Source organism: Neolamprologus brichardi, chromosome 11, assembly GCF_056152115.1.
Source record: "Neolamprologus brichardi isolate AB-2024 chromosome 11, ASM5615211v1, whole genome shotgun sequence".
NCBI lineage: Eukaryota > Metazoa > Chordata > Actinopteri > Cichliformes > Cichlidae > Neolamprologus > Neolamprologus brichardi.
In genome coordinates this window covers 21205967-21222931 of record NC_142114.1, presented here as the reverse complement: position 1 = coordinate 21222931, position 16965 = coordinate 21205967, and the positions used below count along the sequence as shown (strand labels likewise).

Genomic DNA, 16965 nt, shown 5'->3' with positions numbered 1-16965 from the left:
TTAAAGGATGTTAATGTTTACACTAAATACGGGAATTCTTCCTTGTCCTGTGACATGAAAGAGTTTAATAAGGGCTTACACATTTCTAAGGTTCCTGGTACACACTTATGGCTTCTATCTTCTGTAAACAAACATGACATTTTTGTGCATTCTTGAGCTTTTGGCTGAGAAATGGAGCCATTGATCTTTAATTAAAAGCAAAGAAATGTGTTTTCTGCTTGCTTTCCATGTATTCTTGACTTGAAGGAAATAAGAACTGAACTCTTAATTGCTCCTTTTATCTTAAAATTTAAAAAAGACACTAATCTGTGATTTAATTATAGATAGCTCTTGAATCAACATAATTCAATGACATTAGGGTTACTGGGAGAAATCCACTTATTTAAGTCATGATTAATTTATCAAGGATGATTAAGAATAATATGATTACAAGTACATGGAGACTTTAAGACACATGTGGTCACATTTTTTGGCTTCAATTTGGCAAAACCAACACACTCCAGCAGCATACCCAACCCCCACTTTCTTGAGCACCCCCCACTTTCAAGTTGCAGTGACAGGTGGCTCTTGGGGGTTTGGGTGAATACAACTCAACAGCTGCACAAAAGAATCCCAATGGGGTCCTTTTGACAGGGTGTCCCCTCTCAAGCGTGCCGATGGGCGCCTGGCCCAGCCCCCACCTTGGCAGATGCTGTAGGAGATCCACAGGTGGTAGATGAGAAGACACAGTGGAGTTCTTAGAAATGCTGTGTAATCAAGATCCATTTTTAGGGACTTGTTTTTGCCACAATTAAAAAACACAAACTGCACACAAAGTCTGCACAATTTTATTATCTCAATGCAGTAGGCTGAAGTAGATTCCAAAATAAAACCTTATGTATGTATTTTGACTGAGCTGTCTTATGGAAATTCATCTTCTACTATTGTTTCTCCGCTGTAGTGTGTGCTTGGGAATGTCTGGTTTCGTTTAGACTCTGAAATCTCAGATGAATCTTCTTTAACATGTCTCTAAAGATTATAGGAAGAGAAGAAGTACTACTATAGATGGGAGGCTGCAATAATCATCACGTGGACTACTCAGTCCTTTCTTCTTTGGGGTGTTTTCCTTCTGCACTTAACTGGGGTTAAAAGTACACAAAAGCCACCTTTCCTGTTATTCTGATTCCTAGATAAACCTGTAAAGCCGCATGCTGGATTATAATCCCGGAAAGGCATTTGAATTCTGCAGGTTAAAAATGATATACTAGTATTTACCCAGCAGCACGTGAAAACCTGTTGTACTGATCACGCCTCTGTGGGGTTTCAGTATGTAGGTACATTTTTATGTGGGGAAAAATGCTTTAACCAACTCATGAATTAGACAAACTAGAGACTAAACTATATCATCCAGGCACACAGGTACGCTTTACAAGTCAAAGGTTTATTTGAATGTGAACTGTGAACCGGCTGCGAGTGTTGTAGTTTTTGTGGGTGAGAGAACCAATCAAAACGTCGGGGGGAGGTTAGGGAAAAATATTTTTAACATGAAAACCGATACAGTGATGTCAGTGAAATCTGTGCTAATCTTGCGCTAAGCACATTCGAATGTATCAGTAATTATTCGTGTCTTCTGTATCGTTAAGGATAACTTAACAAATAATACCGGAGTGGCACCCCCTTGTTGATAGTGGTACAGTCCGATCCGGAGGCCAGTGAGGGATCGTTTGCACCAGCAGAGCATCAGCTGTGGCGTGTCGTGGAGTGAGAAACTTCTCTCCCTCCTTCTTGTTGCCTCTCTTTCTTCCCATATTCCCTCGGACACCTTGTCATCTAACTTTTCAGAGACGCAGTGACCGGTGAACAGCAGCTGGCTGTACAGGCGAGGGTTTCGTTTGTTTATTTATTTTTTTTTATTTCTGACCTATCTGGACGCTCTCCGGAGGATTTCCTTTTCCAGTTCATGCAACTGGAGTGACTCGACCAACTCCCCCCCTCACCCCACCCCACCCCACCTCTGAATCCCTGCCTGAGGAATGAGAGGACTGCTGGAGAGGAAGAGCCGAAACTCGCATGTTTGAATGAACAAAAGAACAGAAAGCGAGGCTATCGCTCCCGGAATGGAGGGAAATATTCTGTCTGCAGTAACATGTAAGTCATAGTATAGACAGGAATTTGGGAATTCAAAATCATGCACAAGTGCTTTGTCATCCACGTCCTTTGTCAGGCTGCAACGAAATGTTTTAAGACTCAACATAGTTGTCGAGTCAGATTTAGAGGTTAGGAAACATTAATGTTTGCGGGCTCGACAGTGTGATGGAGAATAATGAATGTGGGATCAATTATTAATGTTGATCTATTATGGGAGCAGAGAGGGAGACAGACCGTTCATAAAGCGTAAAGATAACGCAGCCTAGTTTAACACCTCAGTCCCAGAGCAGATTTGAATCTGTGTTGTGAGGTGATTTATCAATTTGCAGATCTTAATGTAGAGAAAAAGTCAAACACCGGTGCGATCAGCTGACCGTTCTTGTCTCTTAAAAAAAAGAATATCTGTTGCCATTTTTTTCGCACAGAGCTCAGGTTATAAGGGTTATAATAACAACACAATTTGCACTAGATGAGGTAATCTCACTAGTCTCACCCCATCCCATCCCCCGCCTCACGTTATGTTTAGCTCTCTACTAACACGATGGAGTCACAGGCGGTCTTGTATCATTTGCGGTCTCCTCTTTGCGTCTCTTCTCCTCCAGCAGAGCATGTTTTCCAAATTCAGTGAATAGTTTATGCACAGGTGCAGTCATGCTCGCTCCCTGCTGGTGCCGCGGTGCATCAACAAACTCCTAAAATCTAGAACATTTTAATGAGATCAGCTGCCGGCCAAAGTGCAGGATGAAGAGTCCGCAACACACTCTGGCCAGCTTTGCCGTAGTTACAGATTTATATGTGCAATTACAAACGGTGTGATCCCACAATCATGCAGTTCAAGGACAGTTTTCCCATTCGGTCGTAACAAATGTCTGAGCCTGAGACAAGATGGAATATCCATGCTGGAAGTCTGCCAATGTGAAATCTCTCATGTAAGACAGATAGACCAAGTCTGGTCTAATATTTGGGTTTCCACGTTAAACCACTGTATATTATTGACATGTTGCCCGTTTCTGGAAATAGAAGGGGACATACAATGTGTCTGATAACAAAAAACTTCCTTCCTTTTCCTCTGTGGGGGGAGGTCAGTGTGTTTTGACTCTGTCTCAAGCAGGAGGGGACAGAGGCTTTACTCTGATTGTAGGTGCCTTCAAAATGTTCTGAATAAAGCTTGCATTGAAGGCTAGCTCACTCTCACAAGAAGAAGACTGATTTCAGGCCACTCTTATGTTTCATGTAATGATGTCAGCCAGACTATTATGCTCCCACGCTTATTAAAAATGATCAAAAGTTCTTCCCGCAGGTTTCTTTGATGCATTGATGATCAGAGATCCAATGCTCCTTGTGAGCAACGCAATCTTGCATTGCTACATTCGACTCAAGCATGATATTACATTAAATCCAGTATGTTGCTTTAATAAACATTTGACCTCTTTATGAGCTCAGTTATGAAAGTGAAGAAAGGGTACACTAGTTGCTAAAAATGTCTTGCTTCATCATGTCCTCCAAAAACATGTATTCTTGCCTCCTCAGCAAATAATTGACACAACAACTGAAGGCAGCGAAAGCATGGATTACAGTAAAATGGGCTGTCAGATGTCTGCGCCCTTTTATTTTCAGGCTTTCATCTTCTTGAGTTCTTCATTCCCTCGCTGTTTCACAGATGGGCTTTGTTGTCCTCTTAACTTGAACAACAAGGTTGTGACCAGTTAAGATAAAAAACAAGCTCTATGTTCTACGTCTACCTGCATTTTCTAGAACATTTACTGGCATCTCAGAGGGTTTGAACTAACACACAGACTGCAGACTATAACTACAGTGACAACTGAAAGCGTAAGCGGAGTTAACAGAAGACGGCTCATAGTGTTGTCACTTGTGTAATAAGGGAGAATCCACCAGCTTTGCCTGTCAAGCGTGTAGTGAACAAGATCAGTCAGCTACACATTTGCACGGGTGATTATGTAATCAAAGGAATACATGCAATTAACTGTGCCACACTTTTTTATTTGGGGGGGTTGTTAGGTTGTTAGGTGTGTTTGCAAATTAACAGAGGTCAGAGTCACATGGGCCCCTCTAAATTAACTGACTAATGTGGGTTCTTTTAACATCAGAGGGGAGTTGTTGTTTGCAATGTCATGATGAATTATGTCTTATGGTGATGTTTTCATGGGTTTCTGAGGATATGTGAAAGAACTAATGTTTAACGTGGCCAACTGGGAGTATATTAAGATTCATATCTGTTACCATGTTAAAAAAAATGATTGTGATAGAACATTTGTGAATATATACATCAAAAAGATATGGATTTTACTTTGTATGTTGAGCAGTGGCTTATTGGCAGTATACTTAAAAAAACAACTTGCCATTATCAGTTTTAGCAGGTTGACTCTGTGTGCATGTCATCAGGAATGTGGTCCCAGACTGTGCAGAAACTACCACAAAGCCGGTTTAGAGTACTTTGACTGGGTTTCTATGTCTGTCTGTGCTAATGTTGCAACTTTGCGTCATTCAGCGACAAAACATTACATGTGCATAGTTGGGATAAAAATGCAGGTGAGAAAGGAGTGAAGGATGCTGGAAGTAGAAGGGCCAAGTGGCCCATTGATTTTCCTGTTAGGGCTGGACAATGTTAAAAATTTCCAGTGAAACTATCAGTGTGAACTGGAGCTAATTAACAATCTAAATGATCTAAGTAAAGTAATTAGATGGAGAATGGCTTGTAGTCTCTAAAGATACAAAGATACAGGATGCTATTAAATACTCCGGGTGCGCAACCTGTACCAAGACCCACCAAGACATATCTTTATATCCTACCCTCTATGGGCTCCAGTGTACCTAGTTAGCTCTGGAATTTGGGGGACACGGGATTGGAAACTTTCACACTGGTGCTTCCTTCACCAGTACTTATTATTAACCTAGCAGTAACCAGTGCTCATGGCATTACATTTGCTAGTCACACGTGATGGAAGTATTCATTAGTGTATGGGCAGAACTCCCAATACTATCTTAGTAAAATAAAAAAGAAGACATCACCTTATGGTGCCTTTCAGCATTTGCACTTTTCAAATTAAGTATTTACTTATTGGATTCTCAAGGAGACAGATTACTAAATTGGTGTAAGAAAACAATCAAAATTTTTTTGAAAAATTGCCTGAAACAGAACTAGTACATGTCTTGACCATGAACAAATAAAGTAGGCCAAATAAGCATTGAACAAGTCAACACGTTTTTCTGTAAATATATTTCTGATGGGGCTAGTGCAGGGGTGGGCAATCTCAGTCCACGAGGGTCGGTGTCCCTGCAGGTTTTAGATGTGCCCTCGAACCAAGACAGCTGATTTAAATGGCTAAATTAGCTCCTCAACATGTCCTGAAGTTCTCCAGAGGCCTGGTAACGAACTAATCATGTGATTCAGGTGTGTTGACCCAAGGTGAGATCTAAAACCTGCAGGGACACCGGCCCTCGTGGACTGAGATTGCCCACCCCTGAGCTAGTGACATGAAATAGTCACTTGATATCGGTAACAGTCAAAGTAATTCACACATATAAAACAAATATGTAAGTTTTATAAAGTGGAAGTTTTGAACACAGAGGTGCAAAAAGCCATGGGAAGCCAATGAACAAGTTGAAATCTCCCATATGGAAAAGAAATAGTAAAAACATATATGATTTACTCATGAAAGTGGCCACTTTCTCATTACTTTCATATATTATTTTTTAGTAAGTATACAAAACATACAAGTTTCATTATATAATTTTTCAAGGGATCTTATATGTGTTTTCACTCTTGTATGCTTTTCATACAAGTTTCATACAAGACAGATACAAACTTTATAGGATTTATATATATCTTTTCCATATGGGCTATTTCTGTTACGTGCAAATTAATATCAGGTAGTTCAGTCCTAATCGATGGTCTCAATTCCAAGGTGTCACACAAGAAACATCTCATGATGAGTAAAAGCAAACAGTTCTCTGAAGACTGTTGCAAGCTTATTGTTGCAAAATATACCGATAGCATCAGTTACAGACGTATATCTAAACTTCTGATGCGTAATATCTGGACAAGCCAATGAACTATTGAGAGAATATAGTCTGATCAGATGAGACCAAAACAATCTATCAATAGAGAAATATATCTACTGTGAAAAATGTTGGCATGTTCAGTAGTTGAATAGAATATTTCCACTGCTGTAGCAGATTTACTCATTCGATTGCCGACTCTGAATTCCCGTTTTATGCCCATGTCGCGCAGTCATTTCCATTTTTGTTGCATTTCTAACTCCATTAATGACGCATCTTCATCAGTTTTATCAATGTGTAATGTTCTCTGTGATAGGTGTTGGTGGGAGCAATGAATGGTGATCTTGTCTCAAGATGTTCTGCAGTTCATGCAGTGTCATTAAAAACCTGATTCTGATATTCTCCAGTTTTTTATGCTGTTTTTTTCCATCTCATTTTTGTATTACTTGGTGCCCGTACAAAAGGACCAATCAGTGAGCTGGCTCCATATTACATAATCCAATTAATTCAGCATATGTGGCTGCAATCACTGATTACATTGTCTATTTAATGGATTTTTCCAAGCATCTTAATCTGGCTTTTTAACAAGAAATGCCAAACTTCATGCATGCTTGAAAGGATTAAACTGGCAAACGGAGTGAACTGTAACACTTTACCACACACTTTGAGAAGATGATGCTTTTCTTTTGGTATCAAGATTAATTGATTATTCTTCTAAGGCTACTGTGGGTGGCCATGTTCAGATATTTTCAAACTCTACACTGAGTGAACTTTATAATGGGACTCGTGCCATGTTTTAAGTTGGGAGAGAAAAGGGGAAAAACAGAAACATCTGAGTCACACAGAACCGACTGAAGTCATGCCAACACTGGCACTGAGGTCTGCTTTTAAAGCTACAGTGCAGTCTTTTGACAGTGATGCATTTGTAGTTGAGTACACAAGAGCCAAAAATCTCACTGGACTGGCAATGAGACAGTGACAAGGGCCTCAGCTCTAAGGGTGTTTGACACTGTAGAAACCAAGATGATTTGAGTATTATCAGTGTCATAGTTGCTCCATTTTTAAATAGAGCAGCAAGAGCAATACATATTTTGTATGTTCTTTCTCTGTGTGAATATGCTCAAGTTCATTTTAAAGTTAAAGAACATGCTAACCTTTCATTTCAATTCAAATACTTTGTCCAGAGACAAATATTCTCCAAATACTCAAGATGTGCACAGAATAATCTGTAATAATTTACCCTTCTAACAATCAAAGTAAGATCATTATTTTAATAATAAAAGCCCTCATTGGTTTATCTAATGTTTAAAAGTTTTGGTATATACATATGTGAATGATGTTTTAGTTTGGGCATTAGCATTGTGCCAATACCAGGCATCCCAATATATGTTTAGAGACTAAAAAACATGAGCATATAAGCTAAAAGGCCCAGAAACAAAGATATGTAGTAGTGTAACAGAGGAAGGGAGCAGAAAAAAAATTAAAAAATCTATTTCATTGCATTTCTCTCAGTTAAGTGTATAGCACCCAGATAATTTAAGTCATGCCACCCAGACTCTGTAATCTTATAAGGGAGATAAGTCTCTGGAAAACCCTCCACATTAACAAGAATTGCATGGATTTATGCTTGTGCGTTAAATCTATGCCATAGGTACACAATGACCTCAAACCCTTCTCAAACCCTGTGCTGTAACTTGGGTGGTAATCTGTAGTGTAACTACATGTTGACACAGCTTGCAATGACTTTAACTAGGCCATTCGGTCCTAGTGTTTCTTCCTGTGCACTTCCAGCTACTACTTCTTCTGTTGCTATCTTTCAAATTGACTTAAAGAGAGAAATTGCAGACCAGCAGGGGTTTACCATGCACAGGTATAGGGTCAACAGCACCAGCCGCTTATATTGGTTGCGTCGTTCTTCGTAGATTCTGCACAGATGTAAGAATTAAGCTTTTGTTGTATTTTTCCAGGATATAGCAATGATCAGTAAGTGCATACAGACACCATTATATACCAGCTGCAACAATTTGGCTTGTTGTTATTACAATATATTATTGTTAGAAGTTGGGTGTGGTGTTCAATATTTTTGTGTTTTTGTTTATTTTTATTTGTAACTTCCCATATATCATAATCATCATCTTCATGCTGTCTAAATATATACAGTGATGACCAGCCATCAAAGTGTAGCTAGGATTATTTTGTCGTTGTGAGTCTCTGTGTGTGTTTGCATGTGTCATCACAGCAAAATGTGGTTCTGCAGATACCAACTGTTGCAGCAACAACTACAAAGGTGGCTTTGAATACTTTGGGAAATGTTTCTGAGTCAACGGTGTCGCAACCCTGCATGATACACGGAGCTTCAGAACTATAGACGGAGCTTCAGAAATTCACAGTTGAATTATAAAAACAGACAAATGGTATCTTTAACATGAAAATATGGATTAAGGTGGGATTAGAGTTAAACCAGGCTATCTTTGAACCATCTATAACAAATTAAGTTGCATGCCATGTCAAACGCCAGGGTTTGTGTGCAAATAGTACATTACATTTTGGTTAATGTCATTTAAATATCTCTGCTGATTCCTGATTCCCTACTAATTCACTCAATTTCCACAGTCCAATTACATGTGCTATTAGTCACACATAAAAATGACCTGAGGCTATAGTTTTAATACCCTTCCCTCTAAAGTGAAATGCTTGTGACACCAACACCATTTGCTTCTGGAAAATAAATTTGAAGACTAGCTTTACTAAAACCTGTATTTATCTCATCGGGTCCTTTGGTCTTTTCCATATAACGCTACCCTTTGATATGTAATACAGCTGATTATCCAGACAGATACAACTTGTCCAGGACCATCTGTGATGACTTTGAGCTGCTGGAGTTAAAGCTAGTCTCAGAGCTCATTATTATTTGGGTATTACGAGGTATGTTAAGCCAAAAATGAAGACAACTGTACTTAACCTTTCTCCCAGCCAGGTCCAACGGATTTTGTTAAGCATATTGGTGAGATTTTTAGATCTGTTGGTAGGATGCCCCATTTCCAGTTTGATTAGAGGGATTCACCTGCATCACTGTTAATAGTCAATATAGAAATTTTTTAAAAATAAAATGTGCAAAAGCTGTTTAAATTACTGGACCTAAGAATGACGAGCCACATTCAACAAACTGAATGCACCTTCATGCAATAAGAAACAAAATGCAACACAAAAAAGTGCTACTTGGAATGCATCTGCATTCCCAAACCACCTTCTGTCTTTTAGCCTTGACTGTAAGATTCTTGAAGGAAGCTCATGCGGCAGTGCTGGAGCCTAAATTTATTATCAGTGAGCTGTACCACCCTTCTCTCTGGTACACTAGAGGAAGGACGAGTAGAGGGAAGTCTTGATTTGGATTGTATTGCTTGTTCATACCACTCTACTGCTCTGAAAATATCCCAGACAGGACTGCTCCATGCTCTTTATTCGTCCAGTCACCAGACCTATCTGCTATTATTAGATCAGCCTCTCTTCAGCTAAAGGGCGTACCTCTTATAGTGTAAACACATCTTGGTCTCCCTACAGTTTCCTGATTTTCACCGTATTTCATGTAATCAGAACTTTTTTTGTATTTGTATTAAAAGAAAAGTGCTTACTTTCTAAATAAATGCAACATTTTAAAATACCGTAAGATCAATGCAGGCCTCTGGGGATGAAAGTATTGTAATGATGTTTGCTTCTTCTTAAGAAGTTACCTGTGATTATGAAACCCAAGAGTGGACCCTGTAGCCAGCAAAGAAGTTGCGGGTCTTATGTGGGGAGACAAAAATCCAGTTAATGACAACTTTTAAATGTAATTGTATGTTGGATGGTCATAAGATTACTGCTTGGGATGATTTTTACTTTAGGTAATGTTTACAAAAATAGGCATATTGCAACAAAATGACAAACTGCTCTGTGAGCTACATTTTAAAGGACACATAGTCAAGGCTATTATGAAATGTCCACAGCACTGCTGTCACCAATTATATTGTCTGTACCTATTTATTGTTCCTAGGGATGTTTCAAAAGCACCAGTACTACTTCAAACAGCTAGAACCAGTTTGGTCTTTATTATATTTCCAAATTAGTGTTAATTCTGGAGTCTTGTACAAAGAAACTGAAATTAGGTTGTGACAGAAATAGAAAATTAGAGAAAATCATATTACCGAAGCTTCCATGGAGGCATTGAGGAGTCAAATAAACTTTATGACATCCTACCTGGCTAACCACGGGCTATTGAAATCTACTGGATGTTTTTATCTAGTAAAAATGCCAACGACATGTAGTCAGTCATAAGAATCCATTATAAATTTTGACTCTGTTGCCCTTGAAGTTACAGTGAAGCATTGTTCTTCTTGTTAATAGGCTTTGGCATAATAATATTAGAGTAATTGGGGTCAAGGAAAATTAAATTCCCCAAAGATCAAGCTAAAACTGTGACAAATTGTTCCTAACCTCTTCTGACTAAACCTGGTCCTGGAGTGTGATAGGGAACAAGGAAAAACGCAGTCATTGAAACCATTTCCTAACTCCCAAAAGGGATGTAAAGCTGGTAAAGAATGCCGGTCAGGCACTCCTGACCGGCATTCTTTACTGCTTCCAGTTATTAAAGCATTTTGCACAACCTCCTTGTCCTCCGCTGTCCTTCAGAGCAGTTTAAGTGTAGAGATGCTTGACACTTTCTCCCACCTCTGGTCGGAGCGTTTTTGTTAGTCCTGTGTGTATGTTGGAGCATGTTGGTGGCAGCAGCAGATGCGGGATCCCTAGGGATCCGCTGCTGGTTCAGATAAGCGGAGCCTTTCATCAGCGCGGTAGTTTTGGCACATACACTGGTGCAGGGGAGAGCAGCAACTAAATGCCGGGCATTGTTGTTGGTCCAGTCCAGGTGATGGGATGAACGCCGTTGCAGTCATTGACGGAGACATTAGTATTCAGTGACCAGTTACTATGCAGGGAAGGAATGCTGTGATCTGAACGGTCTTGAGCCTTGTTGCTTGGTGTGCACTGCCACTTTTTGTTTTTATAAGGCAGACATTAGTAAAATCTGATGAGTCAGTGTGCAGCTTATGTCACTATATTATGTTTTCTATCATGTGATTGAAAGTCTTTGTATTTTACACTGTAGGGCAAACAAAAATATGTTTGAAGATTTTAAAAAATGCGGCACACTTTTAAAACACTGTATACACCATCCAATTAATAATTTGAGAACAACAGTTGATTCTTACACCCCCCTCATTCATTTCCTTTCTTCTGTTGTTATGGAAACACATTATCACACATTTATAAATAGAGATTGACATATCGTCTGTCCATTACATCAAATTCACATGTTTTATCAGCCAGTAAAAATGTACCAAACTATCTTCTGCCAGCACTTTGTCGCTGAGTCACGCATTGGGCTTGTTAAAAATCACATAATCACAAAATTCATAATTCATGTTGGAAATTAAAGAGTCCATATAGAAACTTATACTTAGCAAATGACCTACATCTAGAAGAACAGGGACCTGTTTTTAGTGCATGTAAAATACCTACATATGCACATGCTCGACTGGTTGCAGAGGCTTTTTTCCCCTTTCCCCCCATTTATATTTTTACTTTTCTAGATTTCTGCCTATAGCTGTTTAAGGAATTTCCCCTAATTAATGAGCCTTTCCTCAGTTATAAATAAGTAAAGTCTAAGGTGCAGTTGCATCTACTTAAACCTTTGTTCTCGCGCACACAGGGCCTGGTCTGGCTTTGAGCCTGTGCTTGTTGTTTACACTAGGCTTCCTGTGTGTCTGGGCCCCTTGCCCTCTTACATCATCCTATTCGGTGCAGGAGGGACACAACGGGGTGAAGGGGTGATGGGTTAGGCAGTAAGCAATGAGGTAGTTCATTACTCCCCAGGCCCATCCTAAATGAGATGCAGATCCATTCTCCTTGTTTCCATACCCTCCCTCCCCCCTTTGTTACCGCCCTTTTCCCTTTCCAGTCTTTTGATTTTATGCTCCAAGGCTCAATACAGTTGCCTCACCTCTTGGTAGGCCCATTTACATTTTCCTGGGAATGTGCTGCATTTCCACTCTCTTTATCTATGGTTGTTTTATTTATTTGTATTTTAGTCAATTTTATAGGTGGTGTTAACACTGGCCATTTTTTCTTCTTATCTGTTTGGCACAATAGGGATGTACATAGGATTAAAGCTCTTGGCTTCATAAATTTTCCATTATATTCTTACTCTGATTTGTGTCTTGCCAAAAACTTTGGCAGAGCTCTGGGATGACAAGAAAATGTTTAAAGCTTTCCACTACTTTGATGCATTTCTCACAAAGGAGTACCTGCCACAATTTCATATTTATATGTTTTACAGCTCTTCCTGGCCGAAAGTATTCCTCCCTGAGCAGTCGCTGCCATAAGAATGTGCTGTTGTTTGTGCAGTTTGCTGACTCTGTCATAGTGAGTCATGTGTTTTGCTTTGCTACATAGAATTTTTTGTTATCCTGGATCATAGTTCCCCTGTGAGGTTAGAACAGGTAGAAATAAACAGCTGTGTGGTATATTATTTGAGAGTACAAACACGTCTGCCTGTCAGAATCTGTGGTTTTTGTATTTGTGCTATTTTCATTGAAATTGGCTGTTGGCTGTTCCAAGTACAAGCCTTTCTCACCTCTGCTTCATTTCGCAATAGTTATTTTTTATTGTTTGAACAAAGAAAATATTTCTAGTCTGTTGTTACTGAAATAATTAACCTGGAAGGATTTTTCTGCATTGCAGTTTATGATGTGACTGTTTAGGAGGTGGAAAAAGGGCTCTGCGGCGTGGGTATTTATACACCTGCTCTAACAAAGTAATATGCTGTGAAAATGGATTTATGCTTAATCACATTTGGTGTGGCAGTAGAACCAGTTGCCCCAGTTTTAACTTGGCCCTTTACCCACAATATCTTCAGTCGGACTGTAAACCGCTAAATTCCTTTGTAATTGTGCTTTGGGGTTGAATGTACAATGGACGTCATTAGATGCTGTGCTGTGTGCTTTCCCAACTCAACATTTGAAGTTTCATGCTGTGGTTCCAACTGAAAAATGGGATGGAGTTTCTGCTAATTACCTGCTGATTCTCAACCTGTCATTTTGCTCCCACACTGTGCATCCGTGCATACACGCACTTCTGCAGGGATTTCTTTACCATTTTTTCGCCAATTTTTATAGATACTTTGTGCCATTCTGTCGACTTTTAAATGTAAATGTCCTTCAGCTTGGTGCAGTAGGCTTTGTTCAACACCTGCAGCTAGAGTCGCCACACAGGAGACCTGATGGGGGTAACAGAGATGTGGTTGAGCTGTATGTTCAACCGAATCATACACGGCATGCTACAGATTCCCAAACGGCCTCTGACCCACTTTACTTTAGTCTCTTGGTTTTCTCATACCCATATAATATGCAGGGGAACAAAACAAAGCATCCACACCAGGACATCATGTCTTTTTGTTGCTCTTAAACATGATTTTCTTTGTAGCCCCAGATTTGCCAGATGAAATCAATGAGAGATTTTGGATTATCAGACAAATAAAGATAAATATTATGTGGGGTTGAATGCTCATACTACAAAGCTGAATCATTGACAGATGCTAGAGGTACACACCGCAGTCAGCATCCTGTGTGAGATTTTATCAGGCTTGTGAAATAATGACCCAAGCATTGTGCATTTTTTTCTCTGCGCTTCCAATAATAAGATGGACCAAAGTGTTTTTCCGTGTTCGTGCTTGGTGGAGACTCCAGCCTCTCAGAGGAAGCTGATGTGCATTGATTTATGAATAATGTAAGTGACAAGCAGGTGGTCTAATGGCTTTCGGTTGTTGGAAACTGCCGCGTAAATACAGAGAGGGTGTAGTTATAGGTTAATTAAGAACAACCTTAGGTGGTAGAGTCTCACTGTTATTGTCCCCCAAAAAGTTGGGAAGATGTTTAAAATGGAAGTAAATATGAAATGCAATGATTTGGCCATTAAACACAACTTTTGTATTTTATTTATTTTTCTTTTTAAAATATTCTTATCTCAACATTTGCCGTTGAAAAGTAAAAAAAAAAAAAAGGCACATTTACCTATGTCGCCTCTTTGAAATAACAGTTCTGAAGACACCATGACGTGAGTCATAATGTAATAGAATTAAGTGGATAATTGTCTTTTGGCAATGATTTCACATATAAATGCTCCAAATGAGAACATTTCATTGTACAAGAGCTAGATAATTTCATTAGCTTTGCTCAAGCCAGTTTCAGAACATTTACAACAGCGAATTTGTAAACTGCAGAATTAGATTAGTGCCATGCGTTTCGTCATTGCATTTAGCTCATTTGTGCAAATATTACTCAAGCATCCTGTTCCAAGCACCACATTAGTGTGTCCCCGTCGTGTTTGCTTTTAGGGGTCACTGCATGGACAGCTTTCCAAATGCACCAGCACCCATTACTGTCAGCTAAAGACATGCAATAGTCCGTAAATTAGAGCAATTACGTAACTACTAACTTAGCAGACGTCTTTGACATTTTTATGTTGAAGGTGATAAGTGGAGGATACTTGTGAACAAACTTGTGCTGACATTCTGTGCATCACTTCACAATTTATTGTGTGCATCCTTGGTTCCTGGCTTTGTGTCTCCTGTGTTTATATGCAGTTTTGACAGAGTGAATTAGTGCAGAACCATCGACATATACAGTACAGTGCAAAACTCTGTTAACCCTCATTTCTATATATTTTATTTCCAAGAAGCCAAGGTTTGTTGTTATCTGTTCAGTGCCCTTGAGCAATACTTACTCTCCGAAAAACCTTTAAAGTTTTCTTTGGACGTAGGCTGCTTTTTTTTAATTTCTTTTTTTTTTTTTTTACTAATTTTCAGGCCAGTTGCAGGCCCCAGTTGCATGAGGGAGGACATGCAGCATAAAAATCTGCTAAATCAAATATGCAGCTTTACTTTGTGAGTTAGCTTTACTGACTCAATCATTCAAGCATAAAAAGGCACCCAACTCAAGGGATGAAGCAGTGTTTGGTGTACACCAATTACAACTACCACCCTTTGACAAAAACACATAATTTATTTCCATTTCTTTATTTGAATGTACAAAAAATGGTGTGATGGGGATAAAGTAGCATTTTTGCACTATTAAGATGATTCCCAAGAGCTATTAGCCACAAATTTCACATATCTTGACAGAGAGTGCAGTATCCTTAAATTTGAGAAAACTGAACAAATGGGTTTCAAAGAAGAAATGGCAGGTCTACAAAAACTATGTACAGAAGGAGCGCTGTATCAATCAACCCTTGTTTCAGTCTCTTCATACACAGCAGCAGTCCTCTCCCTCAACTCCCATCCAGTTTTTCTACCTCAGGTTTCATTCCTATTCGTTGTCACTACCACCTACACAACAGAGTATTCTATGTTCTCACTCTCTTCATCATTACCAATATACAGTACAATAACCCTGTCACCAGCTACACACAGTCCTGCGAGTTAGTTCTTTGTGGTTCCAGTTCCCAGGTGTATTGAAAAGTGCTCAGAGTATAATGTTAGAGCTGTACCAGCTCCTGCCACGTTTGGTAGTCTAGCTGTCATATCTGCCCTCTGGGATGGGTGAGAAAAAAGGGCCAGATGATAAATTCCAAGATAAGGTTTGTGTGAGTCATAACCTGAGACTTCACAGGTGCAACACCTGAGGTTCTGTGTAGCAAAAAAATGTAGCAGGGTTTGATTACTAAATCACAAGAATAGTTTTCTGTGCAAAGACATAATCTGGATGATTTAACCTGACCAAATCCAGTAAAAATATCCCTTCTTGTTGTATTACATTGCATAATTTCCTGTGGTATTTTTTTCCCCTTTGAAACATGATTGGCTCTTATATTAGCCTTTTTTACGCAGGCTTGCACCGAACAGATTTTAGTGGTCATCGTCTACGTTCCGCCTATCTCACCACCATCCCCCTCTTCCTTTCCGCTCTCACTGTCATTGCAGTGTTTTGGCTGCTGTCCCGTTGCTATGCAGAGACCACAACAATGGCCCCTCTCTGTCACAGCACATCACTGCCCGAGGAATGCTTATTTAATAGTGGCATGCTTTGACAATGAAATTGCATTGTCTTGTCTCCCGGCTGAACTCTTTCATAGACTCTTACTGCCTGTCAGCCTTTGTGCAGTTCAGGTTCATCAGCAACAGGCTTCATTTCCCAGATTGCTTACATAGCCTATGTGCCAAGCAGAGTTCAGACAACTTCTGCCCTATGTCTTTATTACTTTTTGAATTCTACCAAGTGTCTGCAGTTGCAGTAGTTGAAGGTTGACCAACTCTCTTGGATGACACTCATCCATACAGACTGTTTTCAGGTTTTTATGGACAAGGCAGCAGACGTACAGACGTGTGTGTGTGTGTGTGTGTGTGTGCGCGCGCATTGAGTTCCACAGTCCGTTTAAAGCTTAAGAGGCACACTGTACAGTTTACACAAAAATTGATCAATTCCCTTTGAAGCTGCACAGAATTGGCCTCGTTGCTGATTGTTCCTTTTCTGTGCAAACTGTTGAACAGCACAGCATTTCTATAGTAAATCTTCAGCGCACTCACTGTCTTCGTGTGACAGCCCCCAACTGTCTGCGCTGTTTTTGGATAAGTCTGAATAATTTACAGCATGTTGCCCCAGTGTGTACCTTCAGACACTATACAGAAAACACTGTTCCCCAACATGGTTCCACGGGGAGTGCAGGGATACAGTGCTGAGTGGACAAAGCCAAGTGTCCCTGCCATGAGGGTCTTTGTTTGACCGTCAA

At 39.7% G+C, this 16965-nt stretch overlaps 1 protein-coding gene across 5 annotated transcripts in view; it reads left to right on the top strand.

Annotated features, from left to right (window-relative positions):
* The first annotated feature begins 1720 nt into the window (after nucleotides 1-1720).
* Nucleotides 1721-16965, top strand: part of map7d1a (MAP7 domain containing 1a) — a 38476-nt gene continuing 23231 nt past the window's right edge. For all 5 annotated transcript variants that reach the window (XM_087848329.1, XM_087848328.1, XM_087848330.1 and 2 more), the window contains exon 1: nucleotides 1721-2127. In XM_087848329.1, the coding sequence (XP_087704455.1) occupies nucleotides 2058-2127 (70 nt within the window). In that variant the 5' untranslated portion in view covers nucleotides 1721-2057. The remainder of the gene's footprint in view (nucleotides 2128-16965) is intronic.